We start from the raw sequence: 24024 nt of genomic DNA, 5'->3' as shown, positions 1-24024 counted from the left end.
ACTACTACACACTTATCTAATGGCACCGTCGTCTAATGACCTATCGATGCGACATTAAAGAAGAATAGAAAAAGAAGAAGAAAGATGTAAAGTTTCCAAAACATACGTTTTCATGACAAGTATTATAAAATAAAATGAAAAATTATTAAAATTCGAAAAAGTCAAATTAAATATTATCTTCGTGTTTGATTAATAAGATAATAAATAAAGGACAATTCTGAAAATTTAAAATGAACTTGAGGTTCTTCTTATCAACAATATCATTAGACTGTAGGAGGGATAAATGAAAAGTTGTCGTCATAAAGATTATCAAGAAAATAACTAGCATATCATGTTTTTAAAATAATTCTCCGTACCCTGTTAACAGATTTTATCGATTTCAGTATATAATTCTTGAATAATTTTATTGAACAACAAATTCATTCTTATGTGTCAATAGAAAGAAATTTCGAATAAACCAACTTTTTCTCAAATAAATAGATAAAACATAAGATGTAGAACATATGTTTGTGATTTATCAGTGAATAACAAAGAATTAATTTTTGTGAGATCAGGTAATTAAGAAATAAGTAATCATGAAGTCACGTATTATGTATGATAATTTGTGAAGAGACATTATTGAAATTGTGATTATTATATATACATTGTTTTATTGTTAATATTCGAATTTTTAGAATATTTCAAGCATAGAAATAATGATATACTAAATTCACATAATATATTTTAATATATTTGTGTTAACTAAAATGAAACGCGAATACACACTCGAAATGTGTTAACTCCTAAGTGTCGTCGTCCTTTTGAAATACGGAAAAATGTATAAAACTTATTAATGCTGTAAACTATTAAAATATTTTACTTATTAAATAATTTAACGAATATTAATTTATACAGAAATAATTTATCTAAATACTTTATTTATAAAAATTTACTATAAAAATTTTTCATTTGGAAATTAATAAAACGGTTTGATTTCTGATAAACGATATTTTTTACATATAAATTGAAATGTTTTAAGTTTATCAGAGAAAATAACAATATCGATTCCCTCTTCAATCGTAATGCGGAATAACTGTTTAAGAAATTTAAATTATATTATACATTATATTATACATCGTTTCAATTATATTATAAAAGAAGAATCTTGATTATGTTATATATCACTAATTGCGTTTCGTTTCAATTACGTAATGTTAATTATAATGTAATGTAATGTAATTGGCGATAAGTACGCATAATAGAGTATCATTAAAATATTTAACGTAGTTAATTATATTAAAATAGAGAACTATTAAAATAATAACTATTAAACTATTAAAATTTTGACAATTTTAAAAATATTTTGTACAATAATGAAACTTTGTTTTAATTTGCAGGCTCATAAGTAAGATGATACAAAAAATACGATTGAAAGTATTCATTTACACGTTACAGATCATTTATGTGCTTGGTGAAAATAACTTAATCGACATCGGACAAAATAAAATGGCAAATGTTTCAATGAAAATTTTATCGTTTAATTGCATTGAATATGCCGTATCTTCAAAAATAAACAATTTAAAATCATCTGTGAATATGGAGGAATTCCCAAATGAAACGATGAAATTTGATCAAAATGAACTCCTGCAGAATGATTACCTGGAAGACAACAATATTGACGCATCGATTTTCGATGTAACGATTAATGATTTCGTTCAAAAATTCGAACGTATTTCGTCTATTGAATTGAAAAATAATGAAATTTTATCGAAAAATATATCAATAACATGCAATGAGGAAGGTATAATTATTTAGATATAAAAATATTTAAAATTATACAAATAAAATTCTATTACTTACTTTTGTTTCATATATTATAGACCGAAAGAATGTACAAAATCTAACAATTAATTTAATCAGTACAGAATGGATATTTCTTTCATGGGAACCTCCTTGTAATAATACAACAAATGAAACGTTACGATATACTATCGATATATGCTCATTGTCAAATCAACAATGTTTTCCAAATAAGATTGTAGAAAAAGATACACAATATAATATCACTAATTTAGAGCCGTGTAGCAACTATAAATTTATTGTGAAAATCACAAATTTGAACTCGACTGGAGTTACTGTAACAGGAACAACAAGTTATAATAGTAAAATTTAATATTTCATACAATTATTTAGATTTACGTTTTAATTATTTTATAAAAATTATTTTTAGAAGCACAATAACATGCAATTTATTTATTTTTTTTAGTTACTAAAATCGGAGATATTCGAGAATTGGTTGCACATACTACTACTAACAAAATTATGTTAAGTTGGAAACCACCAGAAAATTTTTCAGCATGTATAAATAATTATTTAGTTACACAATGCCTTGAAGATATTTGTAATAATATTTTAGTTGCACATGAGAATTATACCTCACTAAATTTGAAATCATGTGAGGAATATTTCTTTATGATTAGAGTTGTTTCATATTTTGTACAATCTAGTGGTGTTGATATTACATTAAAAACAAATTCACCAAGTATGTTATTCAATAATATTAGTTTTCATATAAGTTTTAACTATTAATACATAACTGTCAATAACAATTTAAATACAAAATCATTTTTACAAGAATCTAGTCAACCACAAAATCCAACTGTGGAAGCCAATGCATTTTCTGTATTTATTCATTGGCAAACACCAGAAATTGGAGCTAAATGTATTAAGTATTACCGTGTTACTATTGATCCACAAACAACAACGAAACAAGTAACTGGAACAAATATAACAATAAGTGATTTATATGCATGTACTTCATATTCCATTTACATTAATGCAGTAGATGAAGATAATAACGATGGGGAAATGGCCATTATGCAAACAAAAACAGGAGCAGCAAGTAAGAAAATTAATTATAATTGTTTACACATATTATATAAAACTAAATCAAAATCTTATTTAGTATCAAAACCACCAATATTACATATGGAAGAAACAATTGTTACAAATAATAATATAACATTTTCATGGAAAATTGAAAAAGGCAACAATAATTGTACTTTAAAATCTTTAAAAGCTATGTGTAATGCTACAATGACAAATGGACATGGTTACAAAATTAAGAATGGAAAAACTGAAGTACTTATAGATTCTAATTCTAATATTCAAGATGAATATCTTGTAAAGTCAATGATAAACAATATCAGTCCATTTACTACATATATATGTTGGGGATATGTTTTTAATGAAGCAGGGAATAGTGAATTAAGTGAATTAATAAATGTAACAACATTAGAAGATGGTAAGTAAACATAAGTGGATAAAAATTGTTATATAAATGTATAGCTTTAATCTACATGTGATGTTCTTATTTAATATTTTAGTACCATCTGCACCTTCGCTTATTATTACAAATATAACATATTCCCAGTTTATATTTGTTTGGAAACCACCATCATATTTAGCAGGAAATTTACTTGAATTTGAACTTGTATTTGAAGCAGAAATATGTTTCCCTATTCCTGACTGGTGCAAACAAATAGCCCTAAAAACCATTAAACACTTTAATGGATCTACATTTATTTTTGAATATTTTAATGCAACAGCATTCACAAATTATAAAGCAAAAATTAAAGCAAGAACCGCTGCAGGATGGGGAAATTATAACAATGATTTAGTGTTGTTTAAAACACCAACTGGAGGTGATTTTTTTATTATTTTTTTTATTATTTCTTATTATTATTATGAAATTAAAAATATTTGTAATTTTAATTTTAAACTCCATTATTCTATTATTATTATTATATTACTGTTATTATTTATTATTATATATCAGTTCCAGGAATAATATCTAATTTTTCATATTTAATTGTAAACAATAAAAATAATACAAACATTTTGGACACTATTTTGACATGGGGTATTCCATGTTCTTTAAATGGAATATTGGAATATTTTAATGTATCTGTACATGGAATTAGAACTAATTATACACCACATTTTTTTACATTTAAGAAATACATTTCAAATAATATTTACAAAAATGATGCAATCACAGTAAATTTAAAAGAATTGAAAGCAGAATATAATTATACATTTAAAGTGGTAGCAAAAGTTCAGGGAATCCAAGATTTTGGAATGCCAGCATTTCAACATATATTATATCCTGCTGATAGTATGTAATTAACATTAAATAACATAAACAATTTTCATAAAATATTTTCAAATATTAAAACGCCGTTAATAGTCTATTAAAACTTTATTTTTAGAGTGTTATTTATATTTCAGTTCCACTTCAACCTGATGAAGATTATATAAAATCTATAACTATAGACCCAACTAATGCACGTAGATCTACGACAACAGTTACACTTTTACTGCCCTTATTCCCTGATACAAATGGTGATATTGTTTATTATTCTATTATAGTATCAAGAATCAACTATAACATAGCATCAAGTATGAGATTCAGCATAACGGATCACACATGGCCAAACATATCTTCTTGGGAAGAAGCTATGTTACAAGACTTTACAATACCTTATCAGGCTACTAAATTATGGTGGGATCCTTATCGTAGGTGATACACTTTTTAAATTTATACTTAAATTTAATTAAGAATATATGAATCTTTATGTATATTTTTGCAGCCAATTCTATTACTAATTATGGAAAGGTAAAAGCAGTAAAATATACACTTGGTGAAGATATAAATTGTAAAGAAATTTCATCTTGTGCCAATAAAACAATTTATTGTAATGGTCCTCTTAAATCAAATACTTGGTATCATGTTAGAATGCGAGCATTCTCTCGTGGTGGATATTCTGATTCTACAACATTCCTAATAAAAACTAGTAAGTGTTTTCTTAGTCCACACATTTATTAATTTATTTCTGTTATTTTTTATCTAATTACTGAAATACTGTTATTTCAAAAACTGCAAATCACTAATTCCATAAATTATGTTAGATGCTGAAATAAATATCGTACTTGTTAGTGGAGTTGTTTTTGGTATTTTATTCTTGGGAATTTTATTAACAATGATCTTATTATTTCGCAAATGTTCGCTTCATACGTAAGTAAAATTTATTTTTTATTTATTTTAAAATTTTCTCAATCAAAATTTCACAAATATAATTCATAAAAATATAAAATTTTTAATAATAATAAAATTGTTAATAATTTATATCTGCTGCAATATTGCATAAATTTATATTATTATTGTTACATTAATGTTATATTTTTTAAAAGGTATATACTTTCTACTGGGTACATACTTAACTAATATGTTAACATTGTTAGTTGAAAATAAAATAAGGATTACTATATACATATTACTATAGAAATATATACACATTTGTGAAAGATGATATATTTTTTGTGGATCTGTGAAGAAAGAAACCTAAAGCAACAGAACCACAAAGAGTAAATATCTATTGAAAATATTAAAATATATATTGTATAATAACTAATAGTTTTTTATTAATGACATACTAATTGTATTGAAATTGTAAATATTATACTTAGAATTTATATACAAGGTCCCATTTAAAATGTCCCATGCAATTGATCCTAAACTATTTATTATAGAAAAAATATTTCAAATAAAACTTATTTTGATTCAAGAAGAAAATCTTTTAATGATCACAAATCTTGTCTAGGTAAATATGTTTTTGAGATTTCAAAATGATTTGTTTAAATGAAACTATGTATTTTTTCAGATAAACATGTTTGTTGGATGAATTCATTAATCTTTATATGTTGGTATTTCAAGATTATTCAAGATCATGATCATTCAAGATCGTTTACTACCTTTCAAAAGTTATTTGCGTTGAGTGTAAGAAGTTATTGTCTTATCTTTCATATGATGACTTCGAGCATTAATGCATTAATTTACTTTATTTCTAAAAGATAGTTTCACCTTCTCCAGTATTTCAGGGTGTTTCACTTATTATAGGTCGATGAATTCGTCATTGGATTACATATCCATTTAAAAATTACATAGTTTCATTTGAAAAAATAAAGATCATCTTGATATCTCGGAAACAAGTCCGCCTAGACGATTTGTGATCACTAAAAGATATGCCTCTCAAAACAAAATAAGTTTTAGTTAAAATATTTTTTCTATAACAAATAGTTTAACAATAGTTTTCTATAACAAACGTTCAATTGCATGGAACGTTTTAAATTGAATACCCTGTATACTACAATTAAATAAAAAATTTAATATATGAAATTTAAGTATATATGAACTAAAATAATACAATAGTAAAATAACTAAAATTGACAAAAATGAACTGTTACATGTTTTTCTTTTATACAAATTTTAAAAATTTTAAAAATTTTATACATGTTTATATCATAGTTTGATATTATTTTTTTGTTCGTAAACAATAATTTAAAAAATTTATTTTTGAGTAATTAAAATTAGTGAATTAATAATTAATACTGATAAATTATATATCATGAAAAAAAATTTGACTAATTAATGATTTAATAATAATTTATATATATTTTTAGAATATTACGACGATTTCTATATTCTGATATGTCTGGATCACCAATTCCCACACCATTCTCAAAAAAGAAATTTATAGTTCATTGTCAACAACTTATTGATAACCCTGGAAAATTAAGCAATGAATTTCAGTTACTTCAAACTCTTAGTGTTGATTTACAAATGCCAACTAATACTGCTTCTTTACAAGCTAATAAGAAAAAAAATAGATATTCTGATATTTTACCATGTAAAAATTTTAACTATATCATAAAGATATTATATTAAATAAAAAAAATATTTTATTAAATTTATATTTTCAGATGATTTTTCAAGAGTTAAACTGATTGTTATTGAAAATGATCCCAATACTGATTATATCAATGCATCTTTTATTAAAGTAAGTAAACATACAATTATTTGTTTACATTAAATATGAATTATTTTAAATTAATGTAATAATAAATTGTAAATTAAATATGAATTGATTACATATATATATGCAATTAATTATGCATATATAAATATGTATATATGTAATTATACACATATATATTAACTAATTATGCATATTATACATTACATGTATATGTTTAGGGCTACAGTGGTGAAGATGAATACATAGCTTGTCAAGGACCAAAAGAAGAAACTACATTTGATTTTTGGAGAATGATAGAACAATATAATATCAATGTGATAGTTATGTTGACTGAGTTAGTTGAAAAAGGAAAGGTAAGATTTTTGCGCTAAATATACAACTTTGTTTAACATATCAAAATTTAAAATTTTTGTAGGAGAAATGCTATCAGTATTTTCCAACAATTAGAGAAACTTTTAAATATGAAAATATGACTATAAAATGTACAAGTGAATTAGATTATAGATCTTATACACAAAGAACACTAGTATTACAGAAGGTATAAGAGTTAAAAATAAGTAAAGTTAATAAAATATATTTCTATTTATACATTTAATTCTTTTAATTATAAATAATAAATATAGGAGAACAAAAAAAGAAATATAACACACTTGCATTTCAAAGAATGGCCAGATCATGATGTTCCAGAGGATTTTGATCCAATGATTAATTTTTGTCAGATTGTACGTCGTAATGCTATTGCTAATAAAGAATACATTGTGATTCATTGCAGGTAAAAATATATGAGTTCAATGTAATAATTAATCATTGTAATATTATACACTTTAGCATTTTAATATCCGTTAATAATTTATATTTTAAATTATTTTATAAAAACTTATTACATATTTTTACAGTGCAGGAATTGGTAGAACTGGTACTTTAATAGCAATAGATATAATCTTACAACATCTTCGAGATAATAGAAAGTTAGATGTTTTTAGAACAGTATACAGATTACGACATCATAGAATAAATATGGTACAAAAAGAAGTAAGAAAATCTAAAATATTTTATATTAATATTAACATAAATTATACTATATAACATATATTATCTGTATAATGTTTATTAATTTTAAATCATAAACTTTGTATTTGTATTCAAACATTATTAACATTTATTATATTTTTAGAGTCAGTATGCTTGCATATATAATTGTATAAAGCAAGTTTTAAAGAATCCCTATTGTTTAAAGAATTGTAAGTTTGTCATATTTATTTACATGTTTATTTTCTATTAGTTTACATTTTAAGTATTTAAGTTTTTATATCTTTAGATAAACTATCATCTATGGATCCAGTTTATAAAAATAGTACCAATGTTTAGAAAATTCAAAATCCAAGTTTAAATACAACTCTATACTAGTCACAATTTTGAGATAAGTATGTAACAAGTAATTCTAAATATATGTCTTTGTTTTGTATTGTAATTTATATTACAATTATCATGTATACTTATATTTCTAATATAGAATGTACGATTTAATATAGAAGATTGATGCAATAAATATAAGGTATGCTATAATTACAACTATAGTATTTTTTTATTATCTTCATAATTATATACTTAAAATATTCATAATATTTGAATTAAATTTGTTATAATTATAATAAAAGTTTACTCCATTTTCATATAGATTTTATGTGACAATATATTTTTGAAATAAATAGGAAATCTCAAAATCTCAAATAAATTAGAAGCTATCATTAAATTATTATTCTTTAGCATGTGCCCTACGTGAGAAGTGCCAACTTGCTTTGAGTAAGTGTTTATTTTTATTTAAATATAAAAAAACGCATATAAAAAAAAATTAACATGATATATGAAACTAATAAAAATATATTTTTAAGATTAATTATCTAGTCTTTTCTTTTTCTTATTAATTAATATTGATAATTAACTATTAATATTTTTCAAACTAAATTAAGACGGTAAAGAAAATTAATTAAGGTTAATCATCTAGAATAGAGGACACCTCACCGATTTCAATAATCTTTATTTATGTAAATGTATCATACATAAACACTAACATTAACAAATACATACAAAAAAACTTAATTGTATTACTGTGTAACTTGTAATGATATAAAATTTACAAGATCGTAACAATTCGTCAGGATAAAAGTATTCGTTCAGTTCGAAATTCGTCGCATTAATTATGTTAACATTATAATTAGTATTTTGTTGGATTCTCTTTCTGACGAATAACTGAATGTAATCTATTTGTTATAGATAATACTAAATTTTTTATAAAATCTGGGTGTATATTATACTATTCTTTTCTTAACACATCTTTTAGATCGACCTTTGATTTTTTATATTATATTTTCGTATCCTTTTTTCAAGTTCGCACCATATGTGTTCGATTGGGTTCATGTCAGGCAATTGTGGGAGAGTAACATATATATATGGTGGGTGTTATATAATAATTGACGTGCCATATGAGCTGTGTTTCGGATCGCAGTCTTGTTGGAAATAAAATGAAGTTCCAATATCTAGTATCAGCACTTTTTTGTAAATTTTCTTTTAAAATATAAATGTTTATCCATTGTTGTATCTATAAAAATCAACTCTCCAACCCAAGAAGCAGCAATGCACCCCCACACCATGACACTTCCACCTCCATGCTTTACTGTGGGTTTTAAATTCTTTGTCTCCAATTCTGTATTCGGTTTTCGCCACATTTTTTTGTAACCATCTGATTCGTAAATATTAAATTTTGACTTATTTGAAAATATTACATTATTCCAAAAATCAGGATTAACATTTATATACTGTTTGGCAAATTCTAGTCTTTTCTTATTATTTATTTTGCTAATGAACGGCTTCCTTCTTGCTACTGTATCCTGCCCTATGCAATACTCTTTGTATTGTTTTTGGATGTACTTTATTTTGTACTCTCTCCTGGACTTGTGTCGCAATTTCAGATGTATTTGTTTCTGGTTTTTTCTTAATAATTCTAATAATATTTTTTTCCTCAAACTTAATTTTCTGGGCCTACCACACCTTGGCAAATTTTGCAATATTTCATCTTCTTTATATTTATTTATTATACTTTGTATCGTCGAGCGACTTCTTTTGACAATACTTGAAATATTTGCATAAGATTTTCCTTCTTGATGTAAATTTATTATAATTTTTCGTCCTTCTAATGACGTTTTTTTACACTTTCGTCCTATACGTAAATTACTTAATTATTTAATTATAACGTGTTGATGACTGTTTCGAGAAAACTGACTTCAAATTATCAAATTACAATATTTACTCTGATTAAAATGTTTTGATTTCAACGTATGTCATATTTGTCAACACTATACGAATACTTTTATCCCGACAAATTGTTACGATCTTGTAAATTTTATATCATTACAAATTACACAGTAATATAGTTAAGTTTTTTTTTGTACGTATTTGTTAATGTCAGTGTTTATGTATGATACATAATTATGTATGATACATTTACACAAATATATCTAATAAATTAGAAAATATTCGTGTTTTTATTTCGATAAATAGCAGGTATACGAATATTTTTATCTGTCACTGTATGTTCTCGTGATCATTCTGAACAATTTTTCTCCATACATATTATGTACGCAAAAAAATTCGGCGAAATTTCCAAAAACTTTTCACTTTCGATTTGGGTCTAATTTCGCAAATAATTTTATTTTGCATAAAAACAATGTTTACGATAAGGATTTTTGGCGATTCTAAACCTGAGACAAAATTTTACAAAATAGTTTCGAAATAAAAGGCAATTATTTGAAATAGGCCGAATGATTCCATCGGTTTGGTTTATCATCCGATTGACATCAATTTGGGTTAGATAAATGCTCGGTCGGCGAAAACTGGTAAACACCATATAATAATTCAAGAAATAAATCATTTTTAATAAATAAGTTGTCCATGAATTTATACCATTTATTGAATTTATATAAAGTATATCATTTATAGAAATTATTGAAATGAGAAATTGTTCTCTTTAAAAAAAATAAAACTTTTTTTATAAATATAAAATTTATTTAAATTTATTTAAAAATATAAAATTTTTTATGAATATCTCGAAAACTAGACGAGTGGCGATAACAAGTACAAAGGAAAAAATTGTTCAGAATGATAACTTTGACAACATATTTCAAGATCATTAAAAATAAGTCCTGTTTTCTAAATAATTATCGAAGATTTAAATATTAAACAATTTATTCACAAAAATAATGTATTGATTCTTTTATAGAAAATAAATTAAACAGTTTATATAAATTTATAATTGCTATTTATAAATAAATATAAAATAGAAATGCAGTTATAATAAATTATATAAATATATATATAATTACACAGTATTTTTATTTCTTAATACAAACTCAATTATATATCACATTTTCTCAGATTCACAATTAATACAAAATAATACTTTTACATCAATTAAATTAATTAATAACGATATTTTGTAGAATAATCTTTAGGTGACACTACTAAACCTCTACCTTTTCTGGCACCTCTGTAAACTGTTTCAATAATATCAATCATTTCTTGTTTGTCTTCTAATGTCCAGTTTATTTTATTGTTGTTTCCAGTTCCCAAATCAATCATTATATGTTTATTTCGAAAGAAAAACATAACTGTACAAGGATCGTACAATTCATACCTGTAAAGATCATATTTATCATTTTCTCTAGAATCTATTATTTTAATTAATATTTTAATTAATAAAAATTTGTTAATTATTTAGGAAAAGGGGAGGGTTTCGCCGATTTCGACGATTTTTAAATATGTTGTAAAAATCAACATTTTGAACAACTTTTCCCTATACATATAACCGCCACTCGACCTTAGTTACCGAGATTTTTCCTCAAAAAGATCGCTGTTACTTAGGGGTGTGCGGATACCCGAAATTACGGGTACCCAACTGTTCGGGTCGGGCTTACACAAAATCGGGCGAGCTCAGGCGGGTAGCCCGACTATTTCGGAAAAAGTTCAAATGGGATATGAACATAGGGATTATATTGCGTTATCGAAATCAATTATTCATAATATTTAATATATATATATATATATATATATATTTTTTTTTTTTTCTTCAAATGTAATAATAATGTAAAGAAGATAACTGCTCAACATTTTGTGATTATAATTTCGCTCGAGTTGGTATTATTATATTTCCGGATAAAGAAAATAGTCTTTCACTCGTAGTTTGAGTGGCAGGTAGAGCAAGAAATTTTTTTGCAGCTGAAAACAATAATGGGAATCTGGCTGTATTGCATTTCCACCAACGAATGTCTATATTTTTAGCACTAAAACCATCGGTGAAATACATACAGTGACTCTTATTAATATTCGGACATCATGCTATTCAAAATATTGTTGTGGACTTCGATTGTTTATAATAGTAAGTTTGGATTAATTTTTTAATAATATATTAGAGCATTTATTACAGTTTATAGTAACATAAATTTTATTTATTTATTATTGCACATACTTTTCTTAATATCAAACAATAAACTGAATTATGTCGAAATATAGTGTGGCATAAATATTCGGAAACATTTGAGGAACTATAATATTTAAACCTGAAAATTGTTAACATAAACAATAATTAATATTTTGTTGGGTAGCCCTTAACTTCAATTATATATCGCGGACGTCTAGGCATATTTCCAGTAATTTTCTTTAAGTAATTGAGCGGAATATTCTTCCATTCTTCGATTAATTAATCGTTGTTTTAACTCGTCTTTATTGACGTATGACAATTATTAAGTTATTTTTCACCGAGAAAAATGAAAAACGTATCGAGAAATCGGTCATCTTCTGAAATTAGGTAAAAGAATACCGTGGCTGATATTGTATGGAGATACAATGATGAAGACCGAATTGAATCAATTCCTCAGAAAGATCGGCCACGAAAACTTAACGACGGAGACAAACGCATTATTCTAAGAAAAATAAAACTGAATCCTAATTTAAGTGCTTCTAAGTTAATTTCAGAAGTATATTTATTAATGCGAAATACGTTGGATAATATTGGGAGACAATTGGCTATGTCCCCCTTGAACTTTTTCCAACTCGATCCAAAATCATCGGGCTACCCGAAATTTCGGGTACCCGCACATCCCTAATATACATATGTGATTGCTGGAAGGTTTACGATTGTCTGAATAAAGAAGGAGCATTAGGCATTTAAAAGTCAACCACAAAGTTGACCTTGTAGATCCGGAGACAAATACACATACGTAGATCATCGAACGCGTATGGCGAAAAATAAGGGCGGATATTCCAAAGTATGGAACTCGTTAAATACATTATGTAGGCTATTTAGCTGAATTTTTGTTCCGTCGACAATATGATTTTAATGATCGAATAATTAAATTGTTCGAAATAATGACTGAAATCTTTCCAACTTCGGATAATGTCAATAAATAAAAAATTGAAAATTGAAATTAATTTAATTAATTACATAACATAACCCGAACCTAATTCATTAAATTAATTACCAAGTAGAATAATTAGGTTTAAGTAAGGTTTGGTTCAAATTCTTTTATTCCAGCTACTCAAATCGAGTTTTAAGTACATCTGTTTTACTCGTCCATTGCCGGCCGCCTCGATGTATTTATAGAAACCATAAACAATCGGCGACTCAACGTTTACACACACGCTACCACAGATACGTAGCTATATAGGCAATATTCATTGCAGTAGTAGCAATAGTTTTTTGCAAAAATCTCGGAAACTGAGAAGCCGAGTGGCGGTTCCTACACACATGGGAAAAAGTTGTTCAAAATGTTCATTTCTACACATATTCAAAAATCGTCGAAATCGGTGAGACCTCCCTTTTCTAAATAATTACCAAAAATTTAAATAATTGTAATTTATCAGACAATTTTTATTTTTTATTACACAGTTAAAACTTACATTTTATTAAAATCAGGTACTTGTGTAATATCAACTAGATAGATGACAGCAAAATTTTTTACTTTTTCAGCAATATTATAAAGAACTTCATCCATTTTCATACACATCGGATCCCAATCATGGCCAAATCTAATAACCTAAAAAATTACATAATTTACATGCATATACATCGTTGCTCGTATTAATATTGAGACTCTCTCTAAATTTGTATACAAAAAGATTATTTAAATTGTTATTTTTACTATTTATTTATACTAATTTATTATTTATTGTAATTCGTAAATGTATAAAGAATTTATTTATAATAATGACATTTAGATATATAAAATATTTCCTAAATTGTAGTATAACCGGTCAAAAGATGATTCCACATGTAAAAATGAACTAAGAAGAGAGAATAAAATTTTTTCATATAACGCTTTGTTTTCGAAAAATTCGAGTCGGCAGTGTAACAAATTTGTTAAATCAACGCAATAATACAAATGAATCAAGACAATAGCTTAGCTCCCAAATCTATTGTAGTTTAATTAATTAACTACTAATTGTAAGTTATTTTGATCGAAAACACCTCTCAAAATGATAAGAACATTACACTTTTGGTTTTTTTCTTTGTGGCAAAAATATATTACTTTTCCAATCTCTCCCAACTGATTTCTCCTTTTAGTGATATAATAAAGCATTTGAAGAAAAAATTATATCGAAATAAACAAAATTCGGAAATTACTAAAATACGTATTTATCGAAAATTCAAGTACATCAATATCCATGTTTTTTTAATTCGTCGAATATAGAATCTGTCAATAACATAAGGAGAAGCATTTTTAACCATTTGTAATTAATTAAAATAAGACATTGAAATTAACTGCATTCTTTATAATTATACTCAAACCTGTTTCATATTGTTTATAAATTTACATGATAACTAGTTGGAATAACTACATTATGCAAAAGAATGTAGTTATTTGTACTATATGTTCTGACAAATGAATATGATTTTCTTGAAAACGAAATATCACATGGAAAAATTTAATTTTCTTTTTTTGACTTAATTTTGCTTATAGCATCTGTGACCAGTTATACCACGATTTAAGAAACACTATATGGAATAAAATTTATTCCTGAATATTTTTCTTCTTCTTTTGTTAACGTAATCAAAATATATATTGTAAATAAAAATTGTTCAGTTTTAGCTACAAAGTGTAGCTTGTTTTGTTGTAGTAAATTGTTAATTATAAAAATTTTTTTTTTTTTATACAAAGTCAAAGTCATATTAACTTTTTTGAATAGCATTATATATTTTTTATTTCACAGTCTTGTAATTACTATCGAGACGAATTCAACGACCTGCCATACTCTGACAATTAAATAACTAAAGATAAATATTAAGAACAAAACTAATAGAATAATAAAATTATTATAGAATAGATATTATTATTATTATATAATTATACAATATTAATTGTATAATTATAATTAAATTTAATTAATTAATTATAATTATATTATAATATAATATAATAATAATTGCATAACATAATATTAAATAATATTAATTATATAATATTATTATTATAGAATAGAATAATAGAATAATAGAATTATTGAAATTAGAAATCATTCTTAACGATATCGTGCGTGCTGACAACAAACTAAAACAACAAAAAATAACAACGTTTAAAACTTTTAATGTGCGTCCATATTAATTTAATTCGGCATTATTAAAAATAATATCAAGATAATACACACTTAATATTGCAATAGTTGTTGCAACTACTAATTAGGACGAAATTGAAACAACAAATTTCTTTTTTCGCACATAAGAGAAATATCATTAACACACTCATTAATCCATTAATTCATTAATCAATATTATTTATATAATACATATTTCTATCTGATTTTTTAATTTTTTGTCATCATTGTTATAATAAATATTCAAATTACATTATATCCTTCGCAATAGAGAATTCTGCTGCTTCCAGTAAGTTTAGATACATGTGTTCTTCAAAGTCATTTAAAAAAACTTATTGTTAGTGTAACAGATCGTTGAACTCATCTCGATGTCAGCTACAAGTGAAATAAAAAATACATAGTACCATTTAGAAATTTAGTCAAGATATTATTATAATTTTGTATCAAAAAAAGTATTTTGCACATTTTGCACATTTCACTTTGTAGTTGATGCGAAATTATATAAATTTTCACATTTTTGAGTATGTACTTAAAAGTTTAATGTATATCAATTTTTCGCATCAATGTATATCAATACTCTCTATACGCAAGAAAATATGTACTTCTATACTCTATATAATATTATCCATTCCATCATATGTAATCATATTAAAAATCATTTTTATAAAATGTGGTTTATAAAAATTATGGAAAGGAATATGAAAGGAAAATAAATAGAAGTATTATAACATAGAAGTATTTGGATAAGAAAGAATAGAAAGGATATTTTTTAACTATACACAATTTTTTAATTATTTTAAATTTCAATTACTTCTGTTGTTTTTTCTGTTGTGTAAACATATCTAGCTAAATCTAATTAAATTTTTTCTAGTGAATTAATTTAAAACTTTTATATTTTTTGCACAAAAATACATAATTTTATACAGACTTAATAAGAATGAAAAATCCAATTTTTCTGTGTAATGTGAGTAGTATGTATCTATTAAATCTATATATTTTTGGCTATTTATCGAATTAGATAAAATTTATATCTACCTTGTATGATATCCAATTCTGATCTCTATCATTTTTTATTTTATATTTATCCATTATTCTACATGCTTCAGTTTAAGGTTTTCTTTTCTAAATCATGATAGTAAGGATTACCTAAAGCATCTAACAATAAGTTGAATTTCTTATCTCTTATCTCCAATGCTCAGATATTAAAAGAAATATTAAAAGAGAGCATGAATTTTTTATGCTTCAAATGTTTGCATTAGTATAAAACATATATATTTGTCTTATTTGTCATTTTTTTTTTTTATTATCTTTGTATCTTTATAAACGTTCAGCTTTCACATTCTATTAATATTTAAAGTTATCCAATTTTTTTTTGCATATCTTTCAAACTGTAATTTGCAATATTTTCTGATAACATGTTTTTACAAATTATATTTTCTCATAACAAAATTTTTACAAAATATATTTACCACATTACAAACCATGCTTATTTCGATTGTTATGATACTTTTCGAGATGTACATCACGTGTAAACATCGTAAATAGTTATTTTCTTATACTTATGAGAAAATATTCAAAAGCAATTATTAAATGAGTGCACTAAAGGGCCATGATGACCACCAGCAAAATAAACATATTGTGGATAAGGACATGAGTCATATATAATCATATTTCTTATTATTTTGTCATTATATGCTTAAAATACTGAAAATTCTCTCGTGACCCTCTGGGAGTATCATGTAAAACTGCCAAGATATGGCAGTACGTACTATTTATGACATGGACATATTCCTAGACTTGTTGTTAGTCAAACTTGGAATTTTTAGACATTTTTTTTTCACCTCTTAGAGAATTTCCAACCAAGCTCCTTATAAATCTTAGTTAGTTTCAAGAAGTTAATTATATAAAATTAACTTTATTTATTGTGTTATATTTTTTTTTTATTTTCATTTCTGTAAATGTAAAATTTTTATTTATAAAAATGTAGAATACACTCCTGTGTCTTAGCTATGTACATCTGTTTATCACTGTTGACTCGACTTGTTGAATAAAATATAAAACCACCAGGATAATAAAAATGGCTAATATATAAATTTTCATAAAAATTTCATAGAGTTATAACAGTACATCGTTAGAGATTTGAATGATTTTTGTTCTGTAAATATTTTTCATTGTATTATAAACTTCTTCCTGTTTTTGGACCTTTTATTTTTCTGATACAATTTTTAATTTAGTCATTGATATTTCTATTATTAAATAATATTTTAGTCATCTCAAATTTAGAGATAGGAAAATATCTAAATATTAATATGAGTAACCATATATCCAAAAGATTAAAACAGTTTAACATTATTTTTATCAACCCTTGGGATGAAATTAACTGACTCTTTTTAAAATTTTGACTTAAAATTATTTTCTAAATTATTTAATTGCTTTTTTTAAATTGACTTTATATCTTTTCTTGTAATAATTATAAAATTAATTCAGTAAATTTATTTCTCCAGGATCTGGTATACATACATAAATCTATTCTAAAATCATTCCACGTATAAATATCAGTATTATAGGACAAATTTCAATTCTAAAACAAATTTGGAAATCCTCTGTGCCAATTCTAAACATAATTAACAAATCCCACACTATCATTTTTTTATTCAGATAACAAATGTGATTATCATATAACAAATTGCAATTGATCGCAATGATCATGGCAGTAATAAAATATTTGGATATTCACTAGTTATTTTTCAGATATTTACTTCGCATTGAGCTCAATTACAAATAATTTTATTTATACCGTGAAATTTGCATGCTGAATATACTTTTTTAGGTAAATAATGAGAATAAGCTTATAACAATAGTAGTTAATTTTATATATATCTTTTTTTAAATTTGTTATTTGAAAAAATGTCCAGAATTTTGAAAAACAAAAAGTTATTGAAAGAAAGAAATAATATAATTGCTTTCAGATTGATGAAGATGGACAATTTAAAACTGAAGATGACTTATTCAATAGTGAATAGAGAGTAAGAATGATCATTAAACACTGATGATGAAAAGAAAAATATTTTTAATACATATAGGACAAATGATAATGAAAAGAACAGTAGAATATTGAATATACAATATAGAAAGTTGCTATAGGTGGAACAATTTGGCAAAAAAATACAAGCAAATTCTTCACCTGAAAAATCATTTTTTATTATTTCATTATGCAAATTTCATTTTTTATTATGCATCTTTTATTATTTTAAACATTTATTTCCACAATTATCTGCGAATGCAAGGAAATCACTCCTCTTTGTAAAAGTAATATTAATAAAAAATTTTAACCTTAACCATAACATCTATCATAAAAAAAAAAACTTCATTTGTGAAATTTAGTCCTAATACATTTAGGATTAAATTAATTAGCTTAATTTAGAAATCAATTTAGAAATCAAACTAAAAAAAATCAAACAAATATAATTATATATATTATTTAGTTTATCATATGTAAAAAACTTATTGTTTGCGCTGATTACAAACAATAATGTTATTATTATGGAGCGGTAGTAGAATAAAATTTGCATTAAATAAAATTTCGTATATGATAACCTTTGAAAGTTGATGAAGTTCAATCAAAAACTTACAACTACTCTGTCTTCTTCAGATAATATTGCCTGATCCACTTGCCATCCATTGTGAAGATGTGACAACATATAAGACATTTTGTTCCCTGTTTATCAAACACAAGTCGAAGAAAACTGAAAAAAATTGAATATAACCTATATTCTTATATTCAAGTTTAAAACACCTTTTATTACCACATATTACAAACTAAAAATTATAGAATAACAATATATTTCACACAATTGCGTGATAATGATTTACTAATTATATAAGTTTCTTTATATGATTGAGATTACAAATTAAAAATTTTGTTTGAGCTTCGTAAAATGTAATTAAAATCACCGCTGTAAGTTTGTTTGTGAAAATTAAAATTCATTACAACCAACATATTAGCAGTAATTAAAGAAATCCCTAGTTTTCAATTATGTACGAATATTGCTGTACTATCTATTAAATATTAGATTTCTATCTTCATGTATTCTTTTATATATTAAATAATTACAATATTTATAACTTAATAATACAAAAATTTTACTAACCTCCAAACACTCAAAATCTAATATATTTCTTTTAATCATAAAAAAAAATACATTAATAAAATATAATTTTCTACCATAATTTTAAAAATTACAAATTATTTTAGTCGACTTTGTAAAAAAATATAAATATATATTAATGTGACTTGATCTATTCCAAGTTTAAACTTGCTAGCTTTCTATTTGTACATCATGCAGCATGCACATATTGGTGATAAGTAATAAAGAGCTTAAATGTCAACGTGTACATTTCTTGTGTACATACGTCCTATTACTTGTTTTTTTTCTTATTTTGATAAAAATAAAGTAAAAGGTAAAAATGAAAATATCTGAATATTTGAAAAAAACATTACTATTATTATTACTATTACTATTATTAATACTTTTGTTTGTAAATATAAAATTTTTATTTATTAAACATGTAACAACCTAATTTGTTAATACATAATACTTCATAATCAATTAATGAGAATAATATAAAATTCTGATAAATATATTCACTACATATAAATTTTTTATATTTTAAATGATTGCTATTTCATATTATTTTATAGATTATATGTTATAAGTTATATAGATTAGATTCTTCAGTTACAATATGTATTATATATTTTTGTATTGTTTATAATGTTATATCTTTATTGAATATTATATTATAAAACAAATTAAAAAATCAAAATTATATTCTAAATTTATATACTGCGTGTAGAGTTAAACTTTAGATATGTTAATGTTTTATAAATATATTTATATTTTATTACTATTACAATTTTCTAATAAATTTTCTAAAATATGAAATATTTATAATATTATAAAATCAATTTATAATATTAATAAAACATATTTTATAGATGAAATAATCCATTGATTATTATATCATAGAAGTTGTTTATAAAAAACATTATATGATGAAACCACAACAACGTAAGTATATATAATTTAAAAATTATAATAAATGAATTTATTAAACCATTTTTTGATACTTAATATTTATTTTATAGGAAGTGGTCAGACATTAAAATATATTAGTTTAATTACACTTACATTACAAAATGCTCTGGTTGGACTTAGTATGCGTTATGCACGTACGAGATCAGGAAATATGTTTCTTTCATCAACTGGTACATTATATTTTACATTATAAAAATTAATTATTCTATTTATTATTTTTATTACATTGATATAAATTACTAATTACTAATTACTAATATATATGTTTGAAATGTTATTTCAGCGGTAGTAATGGCAGAAGTTGTTAAACTTTTTACATGTCTAACATTAGTTCTTGTTGAAGAAGGAGATCTTGCAAAATTTTTTAATGCAATAAAGTTGACAATTATAAAGCAGCCTATTGATACTTTAAAAGTATCTGTGCCATCATTTTTATATATTATACAAAATAATCTTTTGTATATATCAGCATCTAATTTAGATGCAGCAACTTATCAGGTATGTATAATACTTATATAACTATATTATATATTACTAATTTTTCATTTATTAATCTTATTTATATGCTTTTATATTTATTATTTTTTAGGTAACATACCAACTAAAAATTTTAACAACAGCATTTTTTGCTGTGATAATACTGCGAAGGTCTTTAAAAAGTACTCAATGGGGAGCTTTAATATTATTAGTCATAGGAGTAGTATTGGTACAATTAGCACAAAGTTCAGATATTACTTTACCATCCGGCATAGAACAGAGTCATTTACTCGGATTTTCAGCTGCTTTAAGTGCGTGTTTTCTATCAGGTTTTGCAGGAATATACTTTGAAAAAATACTAAAAGATTCAGATATATCAATATGGATGAGAAATGTTCAATTAAGTTTATTATCATTACCTTTTGGATTAATTACATGTTTTGTAAATGATAGTGAAATGTTAAAAAAACAAGGTTTCTTTTTTGGCTACGATTTATTTATTTGTTATTTAATTGTACTTCAAGCAGGTGGAGGTCTCATTGTTGCAATGGTAGTTAAGTATGCAGATAATATACTTAAAGGTTTTGCTACGTCTCTGGCCATTATAATTTCATGTATAGCTTCTATATATCTTTTCAATTTCCATTTGAATTTCCAGTTTTCTTTAGGTGCAATTTTAGTAATATGTTCAATTTTCATGTACAGTCATGAACCAAAATCCACATTTGTTGATAGGCATTCTCTAACTGATAAAGTTTGATGTAAATCAAACTAAATATTCTTTAATTCAGCGAATATTTTAACATGTTCATTCAATAATATTTGAACTGATATATTTTTTCCATATGAAATAGCAATTATATGGTTAAAGTATTAGTATCTACAATCAGTCACAAAAGTTTATACACACTTGATAAATTTTAAATATTTAAAGAAAAATAAGAACTTCCAACGTTATTAAATTAATTTATTTATTAGATAAAATTACAGAAATTTTGAAAAAATTTTTATATCTACTTTGTGTGCGTGCAAGTGTGAAAAACATGAATAAATCGGAAAAAATTGACAAAATTTGATAGAATTATCGACAGTATATTAAAGCTTATAAAATGAATTCTTACAATAATAATATTAGTATATATATATATATATATATATATATATATATATATATTTATAATATTATATATGTACATATATAATATATATAGTTATAATCAGAATAAATTTCATTGTCTTTACTATACGATAATTATACATAGATTTTTGTAAAATCCTGTTGTTGATTTATTTTATATTGTTTTGAACTAATGTAAGAAATATCAATATTTGAGAATTGGTCTAAGGTTCTAAATTGGTCTAACTTTTGGTTTTAACTAAGAAATTAATTAATAGCCACAAAATTTTTCTGTTTTTAGTTTAAGTAATGAAATTTAATAAATACATATAAACTTTTGTGATTGATTGTATTATATATTTTATCAGTATTTTATTATACTTTTTAATAAAAAATGACTCTAATAACTATAATAGAATAATTTATTTGTACAAAAAATATAATCTGTCAATAGGCTATATAAGAGAAATTCAAATACATAAATATATAATTGAATAAAGTGTGTCAAATTGACAAACATCAAGTGAATACATATTTATTCAAATTAATAAATCACATGTATTGGTATATAGAAATATTACTTTAAAATTATATCTTAAACGTTAAAATACATTTCCAGAGAATTATATATAATACTTTGATTAAAATAGATATAAAAAAACATGAATAAAAATAAAATTATTCTTTTTTAATTTATATATTTTTATATAATGTTACAATTTTTTATTATAGATATAAGTATACGTATACACATATTAATACAATTGTATCACACAATTTCATTGTTTATATTGTACTTAAGTTTTGATAAATATGTATACTTAAAATGCACATATATTTGGAATATATTTATATTTCTTATTTGAAAATATAACAATTTATATAACAACATATATAATTTATATAATGAAATAATAAAGAACAAATTGAAATAACCCTTTAATTCTGTAATATATTTAAATAATAGTAAAAATATATCCAGTTACAAATAAATTAGCAGAACACGGTGATTAATTCAAATCGCTCTACACCAATATTTGCCAACATTCATAACCACTTATTTCATTAGTTTAACCATATCATCGAGTTTTATTCTGACGAACAGAACAATAACAGAAATATGAATCTACATATTAAAATAAATAAAAAATGTCATTCTAATTCATATCCAAATTAATATCATATTTCTATTTTTCCTAATATTTTTTTTAAATAGATGTAAATAATCAAATATGTAATAAATTTTTCGTTCCACCAACTACTGTTCCAGATTATTATATTCTTTTATTGATGAAATATTACCACGTTATCAATTCAATAAATAATTCTGATGTGACAACACTGTCCATATTTCTTGATTTTAATTATTATCACTACTGCAAAACTTGCCTAAATCAGTACGACAGGACTATCAGTATAACATATAAATGGTAAAAGAGCTCTAACTTCAGAACGTGTAATACAAAATGCATTGGATATCGGATTTATTTTGTATCTTGCCTGTGATATTATTATTATTATGTACAGTAAGAAGCATAATTAAATACATAATGATACAAAATTGTCGATATTTTGAATTATTATAACTTCATAAAATACAATCATACAACAATTACTTGATCTTATTTTAAACTATTTTTTCTACTTTGACTGCCTTAATTTTATTTTTTCCAAAGATGTTTTTCTATTATGTAGTGAATAGAAAAATTGTAAAAATTCAAACATAAAAAAACTTTTTTCATGATTCGAACCACCGAGATTTTGAAAATTAAAATTTCCTCTTTATAACGATTCTTTAAAATTCACTGTACGATCTTTTGCCATTTTATTG

General features: G+C 23.9%; 3 protein-coding genes across 6 annotated transcripts; 2 read left to right on the top strand and 1 right to left on the bottom strand.

The window, feature by feature from the left end:
• The first annotated feature begins 245 nt into the window (after positions 1-245).
• LOC122532270 (receptor-type tyrosine-protein phosphatase F) lies at positions 246-8660 on the top strand. 3 transcript variants are annotated; one of them, XM_043660894.1, is made up of 21 exons: positions 255-554; positions 1377-1780; positions 1860-2141; positions 2246-2521; positions 2615-2881; positions 2945-3283; positions 3366-3683; positions 3818-4156; positions 4270-4557; positions 4632-4835; positions 4951-5056; positions 6502-6728; positions 6802-6878; positions 7076-7210; positions 7273-7395; positions 7481-7629; positions 7754-7889; positions 8032-8098; positions 8176-8281; positions 8371-8412; positions 8536-8660. In XM_043660894.1, exons 2-19 carry the CDS (start codon positions 1390-1392, stop codon positions 8223-8225), a joined length of 3774 nt encoding a protein of 1257 aa, XP_043516829.1. In that variant the 5' UTR covers positions 255-554; positions 1377-1389; the 3' UTR covers positions 8226-8281; positions 8371-8412; positions 8536-8660. The 3 variants fall into 3 exon arrangements, with proteins under 3 accessions (XP_043516839.1, XP_043516829.1, XP_043516822.1); XM_043660887.1 differs by lacking the exons at positions 8371-8412; positions 8536-8660 and having other exon boundaries at positions 2615-3283; positions 8176-8358; XM_043660904.1 differs by lacking the exons at positions 8032-8098; positions 8176-8281; positions 8371-8412; positions 8536-8660 and having other exon boundaries at positions 246-554; positions 2615-3283; positions 7521-7629; positions 7754-7843.
• Positions 8661-11223: 2563 nt separating this feature from the next.
• Positions 11224-19396, bottom strand: LOC122532315 (thioredoxin-like protein 4A). The gene is made up of 4 exons (XM_043660993.1): positions 19374-19396; positions 19133-19246; positions 13809-13945; positions 11224-11547 (listed from the first exon to the last, which is right to left on the bottom strand). Exons 2-4 carry the CDS (start codon positions 19208-19210, stop codon positions 11334-11336), a joined length of 429 nt encoding a protein of 142 aa, XP_043516928.1. The 5' UTR covers positions 19211-19246; positions 19374-19396; the 3' UTR covers positions 11224-11333.
• Positions 13426-22204, top strand: LOC122532287 (UDP-galactose translocator). 2 transcript variants are annotated; one of them, XM_043660941.1, is made up of 5 exons: positions 13426-13715; positions 20500-20572; positions 20650-20769; positions 20883-21097; positions 21189-22204. In XM_043660941.1, the coding sequence occupies exons 2-5, from the start codon at positions 20554-20556 to the stop codon at positions 21834-21836; spliced, it is 1002 nt and encodes a 333-aa protein (XP_043516876.1). In that variant the 5' UTR covers positions 13426-13715; positions 20500-20553; the 3' UTR covers positions 21837-22204. The 2 variants fall into 2 exon arrangements, with proteins under 2 accessions (XP_043516876.1, XP_043516866.1); XM_043660931.1 differs by lacking the exon at positions 13426-13715 and adding an exon at positions 19726-19961.
• Positions 22205-24024: the final 1820 nt, after the last annotated feature.

Source organism: Frieseomelitta varia, unplaced genomic scaffold (genome assembly GCF_011392965.1).
Source record: "Frieseomelitta varia isolate USP_RPSP 00005682 unplaced genomic scaffold, Fvar_1.2 scaffold_14, whole genome shotgun sequence".
In the NCBI taxonomy this organism is placed as follows: Eukaryota; Metazoa; Arthropoda; class Insecta; order Hymenoptera; family Apidae; genus Frieseomelitta; species Frieseomelitta varia.
The sequence above is the reverse complement of the archived record's forward strand: the minus strand, read 5'-3'. Positions and strand labels throughout refer to the sequence as shown.